At 29.4% G+C, this 12,082-nt stretch overlaps 1 protein-coding gene across 5 annotated transcripts; it reads left to right on the top strand.

Annotated features, from left to right (window-relative positions):
- Window positions 1-5,812: 5,812 nt before the first annotated feature.
- On the top strand, window positions 5,813-10,112 carry LOC108483562 (rust resistance kinase Lr10). Of its 5 annotated transcripts, none has more exons than XM_053031109.1 (6): window positions 5,813-6,093; window positions 6,441-8,118; window positions 8,374-8,474; window positions 8,635-8,664; window positions 8,921-9,412; window positions 9,569-10,112. In XM_053031109.1, exons 2-6 carry the CDS (start codon window positions 7,394-7,396, stop codon window positions 9,979-9,981), a joined length of 1,761 nt encoding a protein of 586 aa, XP_052887069.1. In that variant the 5' UTR covers window positions 5,813-6,093; window positions 6,441-7,393; the 3' UTR covers window positions 9,982-10,112. The 5 variants fall into 5 exon arrangements, with proteins under 5 accessions (XP_052887069.1, XP_052887070.1, XP_052887066.1 ...); XM_053031110.1 differs by having other exon boundaries at window positions 9,572-10,112; XM_053031114.1 differs by having other exon boundaries at window positions 5,817-6,093; window positions 6,441-7,151; window positions 7,843-8,118; window positions 8,921-10,112.
- The last annotated feature ends 1,970 nt before the right edge of the window (window positions 10,113-12,082 follow it).

Below are 12,082 nucleotides of genomic sequence, written 5' to 3' on the forward strand. Positions count from 1 at the left end.
ATCAAAATCCTCATAAATTTTAAGAAAACTTTTGAATTTAGACAGATAACTGAATTTATAAATAGATCTATGCAAAATAAGAAGATACAAATCCAGTTTAGAAACTTAGTTTTTTTTTATTTTTTTTACCATTTTTAAAAGAAGATGATATTTGTTAGAATTGAGTGGCCCGAATCATGGTGTTTCAACTTTACTATACTCTTTCTATTAGAATATGGTTTTACAAGCCTATAAATAAATATAGTCTACTTCTCTTATAATCATTCGAATTTCACATAGTGAATTATCTTCTCATCTACCTGTGATTTTTTTCTCGAATGGATTTTCACGTAAAAATATGTATTTTTTATTTTTTATTTTTTACGATACATTGTCATTATCGACGTTCTATTTCTCACAGTATTTTTTCAATACAAATATTTGACATGAGGAAGGAGAAATGATAAGTTTGAATCCTTATTATCAAGGTGTTTGATAGAGACTCTAAACAAGTGATGACATACTTTAAAGTCTTTATTTGTTCAAAAATAATAATGAATATTAATTAACAACTCAACTCAAGCATTTAATGAAATGGATTAATCCATAATTTCTTTTAAAAAAATATTTGAATACATTATGAAGTAAGTAATAAATAAATGTCAAATGCAATAATAATTGATGAGATCATATGTTAGCAAGTGCTGAGTAATTATTGCATAGTTTATAATGGTTTGTAGTGCATGTTTAGGAAGGGATTAATTTTTATTATAGGATTCACATACATCATTATAACTATACATTTATCTATGTTAATATTGAATTTTTTAATTGAATTTATGTTGAATTAACGAAATTTAAAAAAAAAGTTAAAATAATATTTCATTCCAATGAGAATAGAATATAAAAATAGTTTAATAAGTTCTAAATACTTTTAACAAAATAAACTTACAAAAAGCTATTCACAATAAAATGCACTATCCACTCCTTTTTTCTTATCTACAATAAAATTTATTTTAGGAAAAACTACCAAAATAATCACTTTTGTTTACCTCATATTACATTTTAGTCACTTATGTTTGAAATGTTACGTTTTATTCACTTACGTTATCGTTTTGTTACGAAATGGTCACTCTATCATTAAAATTCGTTACCTCCCTAATGACAGTCCTACGTGGCAGTCCAAATGAGTTTTAAATGCCAACTTGGATGTCTAGTTCCTAGTACAAAAATAGGTTTTTAATTAGATAAATTTAATTTAAATATCACGTAAGATATTTAAGTTGACATTTAAAATCCATTTGGACTACCATGTATGACCGCTGTTGGAGAGGTAACGAAGCTTAACGGTAGAGTGACTATTTCGTATCAAAACGATAACGTAATTCACTAAAACGTAACATTTCAAACATAAATGACTAAAATATAATTTAAGTTAAATAAAATGATTATTTTATAATTTACTCTTGATTTTATTAATTTTCTCTTAATAGCGGCATTTTGTTGAAACTAAAGTATATTGTTATATATATATATATATATATATATATATATTGTATCATGTATCATGTATCGTATCATGTATCATGTATCATGTATCTTATCAACAATTATATACATTTTAATTACTTTATCAATAACCATTAATTTATTGAAAATATATTAATTAAAAAAATTTTATATTAAAATTTTATTTTATATTAATTTTATTTTTACCCACATAATAAGTATGGTATAAGGTTAATATTTATTTATTTGGGCATTTAAAATTTCAAAATTAATGATGGAAAATATATATAACTTGATACAAGATTTCAATAAGGTGAAAAGAGTGATGGGAATTTGGAGTGGTTCACTTGAGTAGGGTAGAGAGCTACTAGTGATTAAGATGAGGAGGAGAAATAATGAATAACTCCCATGGTGAGAGAATGAGCTCAAAGATGTGTATAGTGGTTGGATAGATTTGGCACTGAAAGAGAAGAAGAATCTCCTTTGCCCCAATCTAAGAAGGGTATAAAGGTCTTTAGTGGGACTCATGTTATCAAGATATATAACAATTGTCTCCTCTCTCAATTAAAATGGAGGTTATAAAATGACTTTGTCTTAGTTGAAAAGTAGTGATAAGGTTTTTGTGTCATAAGCAAGGTCAATTTAATTTATAAAAATCTACTTGTATTTCTTTTTATAAAATTTGTTATAATTCCTAAGTATTAGGAATTACACCACCATCATAGGCATTGAAATCATTCATAAGTATTTAGAATTATACCAACACCAAAGGTAAATCAATCCTCTGAAATTAAGCTTGCCTCAAATGGGAAGCAACCATTCAATATTATATTGAGTTTGTTAGGATTGATTAATATAAATAAATAATTAAAAAAGGGTAATATTGTTATTACCTTTAAGAAAGTGTGAAAGTTGGACCGTTAAGAGCCATATTATCATGGAATGAATCTTTAGTAGAAGGGTGAGAGAGTTGTACCTTTAAGAGTCGTACTTTTAGTGGAATGGAACCTAAGAAGATGTGAAAGTTGTATCTTTAGAAGTCATGCCCTTAAATGGAATCGATCCTTAAAAGGGTGTGGGAGTTGCACATTCAGGAGTCGTACCCTTAGTGGAAAGGTGAGAGAGTTGTACTTTTAGGAGTTGTACCCTTATTAGAATAAACCCTTAATGGATTGGACCTTTAGTGGAAAGTTGAGGGAATTGTATCTTTTGGAGCCATTCCCTTAGTGAAAGGGTGTGATAGTTGTAAAGTTGAACAATAAGTAACGAAGTATCGTCTGATCATAGGTGCCACCATCGATGGTTAAACGTTCAAAATTATGCAATAACAAAAAGTGTCACCATCAATGGTTGAACCATCTAGATTTACGCAATAATGAAAGGTGTGAATGAGAGATGCCACTACTGATGGTTGAACATGTAACACCCTTCCCCCCCCCAAAAAAAAAAAAATTGGTGTTCCGTACGAAATTGTTCCAATAATTTTATATGTATATCTGATGAGAGAAATTCATTTTTAATAGATTTACTATTGAGAGAGTATTAAAATGCATTTTGAGACATTTTTAAAGTTTCGAGTCTAATTGGATAAAAAATACAAGTTAAGGGACAAAATGATAATTTTGCTCTTGAGGGCATTTTGATCAATTGAGACTTAAATATGATTAAATATTAATTTTTGTGATAATGTCTAGTGATATGATTTTTAAATTTTTTTAATGAATAGATTTCGCATTTAAAAGTTAATTTTAATGGCATGCTCCTTTTACCTTTTACCACCTTGCATTTTTAGTCATAATAAATTATTAAGGAAAAAAAAAGGAAAAGAACCCTAGAATTGCAAATCACTTATTAGAGGTGAGTGTTCGGTTAAATCAAATAGAAAAATTTTGAGTTAATTGAGTTTTTGAATCCTATTTCATCATCTTAACTTAACTTGAAATTTTTTCGAATCAAGTTAAGTGAGATGAAATTCAAATCAAATTGAATATATTTGTTCGAGTTAAATTAAAAAAAATGAATTTGATGTTGTTTATTTTATGTAATTTTTTTTAAAAATTTTTAAATATGATCATACAACGAAAAATTAAAGTAAACAAGAACATCGGTCCAAGTAAACAACACCATGGCAAAATTATAATAAAAATCTAAAATATTTATGAATTTATCAATATTTCTATCAATTTACCAATATTTATATAGCCTTATCAAATATCTAACATTTTATTAAAATTCTTAAAATTAAACTTGTGGAAACCCTTTTTATTTTGAAAACGATGGGAATCGACTTTTGAAAACAAAAAAAAATGCAGAGTCGCCACCAATCTCTTGATTTAGGTGTGATTGGGCCACCTATTATTCATGAAAAATCAAAAAAATGGGTTTGGGAGTCGGTTACGCATGAGGAAGGGTTAGCACCCTCATGACGCCCAAAAATTGGTACCTAATTGATTTGATGCTGTCCTTATACCAAAAGGTCTTAAAAGAAAAGATTTTTCAAAGTATGATTTTTTTAAAATGCTTGAATAGTTCAAATTAATAGTCAAAAATCTCTCGTTTCAAAGATGTGCAGTATCATACCCACCACGATTGGATCCGATCCCTTATATCTTTAAAAACGCGATTAATTTTCGACTTTTGAAAACTCATACATTAAAATTATAAAAGGTTATCCAAATATTTGGTTCACCGGAAAAGTCATACCTAGTACGATTGAGCACGATTTTCCGAATTCTCCAAATATTAGATATTACCTTATTTCAGAATTTTTTGAATGATAAAGGAAATTAGAAATTTGCTCAAAAACACGTTTATTTGTTTTAAAATAGATGAAATACTTAATGCATTGTAACAAGACAAAAATTTGCATAAAAACTTGGGATACATGTTATTGAAATAGTTATTATAAAATAAAAAGTTCAAATCAAATTATATATGAAATATTTAAAACACAAATTCATTCAAAAATTGATAATTCACATGATAACTTAAATAATGTATTAAATATGAAGGAATGACAATACATGATATAAAATAATATACATAATAAATTTATGAAACATGTATATACAAGTAAAATTGGGTATAATTATTTGTAAATAAAATAAAATTAATAATGTATGAAAGAAACAAAGTAAATATATAAGTTATATATATGTAACAAAATTTCTAAAAAACAAGGTCATATACAAAAGGCAAAGCTATATTTACACACAAATTTAGTGATATATATATTTATAAAGGAATTTAGAAACAAATAATATATAATTTTACATGTAACAAATTGATTTAGAGTGATGGAATATATGAATAATACATACATAAGGATAACATGAGAGTATTCAATAAATAAATTATATTATTTAAAATATAATTCTTACAAGAAATGCACTATACACATAAATAATTTCTAAAGAAAATGTATATACATAGGGAAGAAAGAAAATATTTACGTAAGGTTTTATGAAAATAATAATATGCACTAAAAAATAATTTTATATGGGTAATGTATATATGGATAAATTTTAAAAATAATTGTATGTCAAAATATCATTGAGTTAAAATATGAATTTTAAGATTAACTTAATATTAACATAAATTATATACATAATAAATTTAGAAATATAAGTATACAAGTTTATAATATATATATATATATATAAAAGAATAACATGGCTTATGTAATATATGTAAATTAAATATATAAATGTTAAAATATATGTCTATGTAAATTAAAATATAAATGTTAAAATATATGTCTAATGATAACTTAAATAACACATAAAATAAACGAATATAAATATTAAAAATATAAATATATTTAAAAGAAAAAACGACATAAAATTAATAGTATACATAAATTAGAATGAACTTTATTGCAAATAATATACAAATTATCAAAATAATAGAATAAAATGCCAAGATCATTAAAAATATCCACACATATAATCCAACATGTAATAGAACGTGAATATACAGTGTTTAACAAACTTAATTAAAACAGAATTAAAACAAGAGGGTCAATCTACGAATAAAGTAATCATAAATGGGATTAATGTGTAATGCGCATTAACATATAGGGACTAGAATGGAGAATTGTCCAGGCCCCAAAGCATAGTGTTGCGGTGCAGATCCAATTGCAAAAACGAGCAAATGTTAGGGAAAATTTTAAAGAACTGGTAAGTTGCAATTAGGGGCTAATCAAAATGCAACACAAAAGGAGAGGGACTTGATACACAAATAGCCCCTTTTGAGCGCAAAAGCGCGGATCCGGGTCTTTTGGACGGGCTGACGCGTGGGTTGCTCCTTCCTAAAGCTGTACCGTTTCATTATTTACCCAAAATTTAAAGGAAATTGAATGGCTATTAACCATTCCTTCCAAACGCAAGCCAAACACCCAATTTATTTAGGGTTTTGACTCAGCAGCCTTTAATTTCTAAGGCTATTTCAGCACCAGTACACCATTAAAATTGGTGAGGTGTATAGAAACAGCCTTTATTTCAATTGAAATCAACACTTCAAAGACCATTTTTATTTGTGAATCCGCATTTCTATCCCCGATTTCAACGGAGAAGCCAAGGGATCTCATCAATGCATTTAGCAAAGGTAATTTTTCTTTGTCTTTCCTTTTTAAAAAAACTAAAAAAACCAGGTATATGCGAAAATATATATTATATCTATATATATATATATATATATATATGTATATATTGAAGACGAAAAAGGAAAAAAAAATTGAATCACCTTCTGATTTCTTTGATTTCTGGTACTGGAATTTTGTAGTGTGCGTAGTGTATATTCTGTGTGCCTAAAAAAATTTGCAGGTACATCAATGGCTTTTATAGCCAGATTCACAAGATAATAAAAATAAAAAATATATAAAAAATCCTATTTTCCTACTGTCATCTGCTATGAATTCTGTTATTGGCTCCTTCTGGTGTGTTCTTTTGCAGGCTCGGTTGTACAGTGGAGCGGAGAGACGTGCGAAGGAGGCCATGTGAGGAGTCACTCGTGGGAGTCCTAACTCTCTGGCTTATTCTGGCACGTTCCAGAAGCTTCCAGTGCTGCTGAGATATTTTCGGGTGTATTGGGCCTGGGGTAATGGGTTATTTGGGCTATTTTATAAAAGAACTTGGTCTTTGATTTAATTTTGGGCTATTTATTTTCTCTTATTTTTTTATATTTATTATTTTTAGTTTATAATGGGCCGGGCGAATTGGGCCTATTACAAAACTCTTAAAAAAAAAAATAACGGCAACCTACAAGCTTTTCCTAAGCTTTTTATGTAGGAGAGTGTAGTAGAAGTGACGCCCAATCAGGGCGAATCTAGGGGCGATCAGGCCCCGGCCCTCTAAAGTAAAATTATTATTTAAGTTTTTGAGATTTTTTAAAAATTTTAAATTAGTAAAAGTAAAATTATATTTTAATCTTTCTAAGTTATAAAAATTTAATTTAATCCTTTAAAAATTATAAAATTAAAATTTTATCTAACCCCCTACAAAATTGTCTGGCTTTGTCCATTCGCCCAATTGTTCAGATGGAGTACAAAGACTTGTTGATCTCTGTGCGAAGTGTGAAGTCGAACATGGGTTTTCCTTTTTCCTGTTTGATTGGACCTACAACTATAGGAAGAAAACATATCCAAAGACTTGAGACTTTTGGTGGTAATAAAATCGACACCATTATTGGCTATACTTGACTTCTCATCCGCGGATTGAGTACACTTTTCTTTTCCTTTGTGAATTTGGTGTGGAAAAATCAGCCACGAACAATTAGTTATCTACTCCTTTTTCTTCTTTAAATTTGAGTGAGAGAGACGTGGTTTTGGAGAGTGAAAAATTGCAGAAACTGTTGAGACTGGTTAGCCTGTATTAAATTCTCCTGTCTCTCCCACTGAAACTTTGGGATGGCAACACTAAAACTTCCATTACTTTGCCTGTTAGCCCTTGCTTTATCTTTCTTTCCTCATGGTTCTACAGCTAGAAGCATAAACACGCCTTGTGGATTTACTCTGTGTGGAAACCTTAGCATCCGTTACCCTTTTCGATTAACAACCGAGCCTCAAAGCTGTGGTCTTAAGAGATTTGAGCTGGTGCGCGACAATAACCGTGCCATTTTCCCTATGGATCGAGGGAACTTTTATGTCCAACACATCTATTATGATAACCAAACTATTCATATTGTTGATGTGAATGTGGACAAAGATAACTGCTCTATTCCTCTTAGTTCCCTTCCTTTCGGCTCCCCTACAAGTAGAAAATTCCCTCAAATAGGACCAACATCTTATACATATCTTGATACTGAGTTTGCTTTCGATAAATTTACATATGAAGAGATGTTTGTCATGAACTGCAGTACGAAGATGAACAAGTCATGGAGTGGGGCTAACTACATCAATGCTTGTCGTTGCTCTTCTTGTCCCCCAACAAATAAGAATTACTTTTATTTTTTGGATGGAGCAACTGCAACTTCTGCTTTCCATCCCTCTTGCACTGTTGAAGCCCTGGTTCCCATCAGTCTTCATAACATAAATGGCCTCTCTACTTTTGATATTTACAGAAGGCTTAGGATGGGCACCCAAATTACATGGAATCTTCAATCTAAACTGCGTTGGGGCTCAGTTGTTAACGCGTAAGTATTCTTTTTTTAGTATTCACATAGCCTCCTTTCGTTTTTCTTTTAATAAATATATATTTTTTATATTATGCTTAAATTAAATCCCATATTTAAACTTGCATATCTTCTGAATAATTGCAACAACAATATATAAATCAAATTAAAATTTAGTCTACAACAACATAATTGCTAATATGTCCTATTAATTCATTGTCTTATGGAGCACTGATTAACCAAAAAAAATTTAATGTGTTTTGTTCAATATTCCAGACTACAATCGTTGTTCTGGGTGTTAGTTGGTCTGCTTTTACTATATGCAGAAAGCATGATGGCTCTTGTCCTCCCACCTGCTACTTCTCCACCTAGTAAAGGTACTTTGAATCAATATATATAATCTTTGTGTAATTTTATATATAATTTTTTTATTTACTTATATATATATTTTAACTAATGAATCTCTCTTTTGCTTTCCTAATTCCTACTATCCATTCAACTAATAATTCCTTTTTTTTTTTTTTGGCCTTTTAACAGGAATACAGATTTTTTTTGTTACAATAACAGGTATTTATAACTGGGTACACTTTTTATACTATGGTCAAAATAAAAAGTATGCTTTGGAGTTTGTTTTGGAAAAATAGAGCATTTGCATATTGCTTAAATTAGGCTTCATCTAATGTTTCTTATTTCAATAGAAAATATTCAAGAAATTAGGAAGAATAAAAAAGCTAAGCATTAATCAATAGAAGTTTTAATAAATAATATATACATATTCTAGAATTGTGGTTTGATTCTTTTACTTATTTTTCTTTGAAAATAGGGATTATATTAGTTCGGACACTTTTGGGGATATCTTGTTTGACTGTTCTTATTATACGTAAGTTAAGAAGAAGACATTTGTCGGTGAATGATGCGATTGAAAACTTTCTTCAACGTCAAAAGAATTTTATGCCGATAAGATATTCATATGCTGAAATAAAGAAAATAACTGGAGGTTTCAAGAATAAATTAGGTCAAGGAGGTTTTGGCACTGTGTTTAAAGGTAAACTTCAAAGTGGCAAACTCGTCGCAATAAAATTGCTAAAGGAATCGAAAGGTAATGGCCAAGATTTTATCAATGAAGTTGCAACTATTGGAAGGATTCATCATGTGAATGTAGTGCAACTTATTGGCTTTTGCGCGGAGAGGAAAAAACAAGCTCTTGTTTATGATTTCATGACAAATGGGTCTTTAGACAAATTTATATTTTCATCAGGAAGTAGCAGCTTGAGTTGGCAAAAGATGTTTGAGATAGTAGTTGGAGTGGGTCGAGGTATTGAATATTTACATAATGGTTGTGCCATGAAGATTTTACATTTTGATATCAAGCCACATAACATTATTTTAGATGAAAATTTTAATCCAAAAGTTTCAGATTTTGGTCTCGCAAAATTGTATCCGGTGGATGACAGTATTATTTCTCTTACAGCAGCACGTGGTACATTTGGATATATGGCTCCTGAATTATTTTATAAAAGTATTGGAGGTATCTCGTATAAAGCTGATGTATATAGTTTTGGAATGATGCTAATAGAAATTGTGGGGAAGAGAAAAAATTTAAACGCTTCTGCCGAACATCCAAGTCAAGTTTATTTTCCTACATGGATTTATGATAGACTTCAACAAGGGGAGAACATAGAGCTTGAAGACATGACAGAAAGTGAAAACAGCATCATGAGAAAAATGATAATTGTTGCTTTTTGGTGCATACAAACGAAGCCCATACATCGTCCTTCAATGACCAAAGTATTGAAGATGCTTGAAAGTGAAGACGAGCTCCTTGAGATACCTCCGAAGTCTTTGATATTTTCTGTGGACATGTCATGTAATGATAGTGAATAAGAATTAAAACAGACATGAGACTGTGCATAATGCAAGTTGTGTAATATTTCAAAGGAGAATTTGCTTTCGTTTGCTGCCTTGAAATGGCTATGAAGATAAATAGACAAGACTCTCCTAATTAATTTGTGAAATGTAGACCAATATTTATTTATGTGTAAACGTCTGCTATTTTATACATTAGTAGGAATTCTTCTTCAATCTCATCTAAACTCAAATTTTCATTTATAAAATAATTACACAGATAAAATTGTTTTTTGTTTAATTTAATCTTTGTTGTTAAATTGTACAAGCCGTTTGGCCCGGGCCCAAATAACTCCCAAGGCCCAAATAATCTCCAAACCTCAAACTGACCCAACTAGTTCAAATTTAGGGTTTTAGAATCTGAAACCCTAAATCACCTAATCCCACCGCCTCCCGTCACATCGCCAGTGCAAGTGGCACCTGCCTCCACCGCCGTTCGCCTGCAGCATTAAAAGAGGAAAGGACAGTGTGCAGAAATAAAAAAAAAACCACATTTATAAAAAAGGGGCTATATAAACCACAGAGAGATCGGGTGTAGGAGGACTTTTTTTTTCTTTCTTGATTTTTCATTTTCTTTCAAAATATAAAGAAGATTAACATCAAAGGGTTTAGTGATACAAACACTAACTTGCAGCCAAGAATATCAAAGACCGATCTAAAGGTCTATTTACTTTTTTATTTTACTTTTTTTTCGAATATTATTGGCATATACCATTTCTGTCTTATTAAAAACAACATACATATATTAAATAAATACATAAATTCAAAAAAAAAGAGAAAAAAAATCACCTCTAGGAGATTTTCGCCACTGTACTATGGGTAAATGACGACAAGACACGACAACACCGGCAAGCGACGACGGACGACACGACAATGACCGGCTGTTCCTCGCCAGATTCTGGGCTGGCAGAGAGAAAAGGAGGAAGGAATTTTGGTTTTTTTTTTTTAGTAAAACGGGAAAATGAAGATTTTTGCCCAAAAATTTGACTTTTATAATGGCCCTATACGACGCCGTTTTGTGGATGTGTTCCAGAGGCCAAAACGACGTCGTTTTGGCCTTCGACCCGAAACCCGACCTGCTCCACAGAAGGATCTGCGTGTTTTTTCTATTTGGGACAATTGCGTATGCGGTCCTTCCGTAATTTTTTTGGTTTTAATCAGGTCTTTTCATGTCTTTAAATTTAGCCTTGTAATTTTAATTTTGTTTTAATTTAGTCCTCTAGCCGTTTGAAGGAGGGATATTTGAACGGCGTCGTCTAGAAAGGTTGGATTATTTACTCCTTTAGGCCCTCCTGGTTGCTCGCGTGTTCAAATCAGTTCCCTTCTCCTTTATTTATTTAAAAATTCGCCTCTAAAATTCAATTTTCAACCCAATTTTGTCATTTTTTTTACTTTCTCTCATTATTCTAATTTAATTTTAATATTATTCATAATATTATATTTTATTATCTATTATATTTTTATTTATTAACATCTCATTTTATTTAATACTTACATATATATGTTATAAAGTATTATTAATAGCTTAATATTATTGTTTTATTAATGCATTTGTCATCACATATGTATTCTTTCAATATATATACATTATATTCCACATTATGCACATATCTTAATATTATATTACGTACATTTGTTTTTTTTACATACATATATATATATATATTTGTTTATATATATCATGTCTATATTTTTAATATATTTACATATATTTTTTATATAGTATATATATATATTATGTATGTGCTTTTAATATTATCATATATATATATATTTATGTAATATGTCAATAATTGTTTTCTTTTACATTATTATCATTGCTAATATATATATGTATCATATATGCTTTTATACATGGTTTGTATATATTGTTAGTATTATTAGTTATGTGTTTTATCCTAGTTCATGTACATATCTTTACTACTCTTATTATCATTATTAATATTAGCATGTGCTTTATGTATATATTTTTATTGAATGTGTGTATATATATTTATATATATTATTTATAGTTGATTCTTAACATTATTATTGCTTCTAATATATATATATACTATGTAAATATTCCAATATATATATT

The sequence above is a fragment of the Gossypium arboreum genome, chromosome 1 (assembly GCF_025698485.1).
Source record: "Gossypium arboreum isolate Shixiya-1 chromosome 1, ASM2569848v2, whole genome shotgun sequence".
Taxonomy (NCBI): domain Eukaryota; kingdom Viridiplantae; phylum Streptophyta; class Magnoliopsida; order Malvales; family Malvaceae; genus Gossypium; species Gossypium arboreum.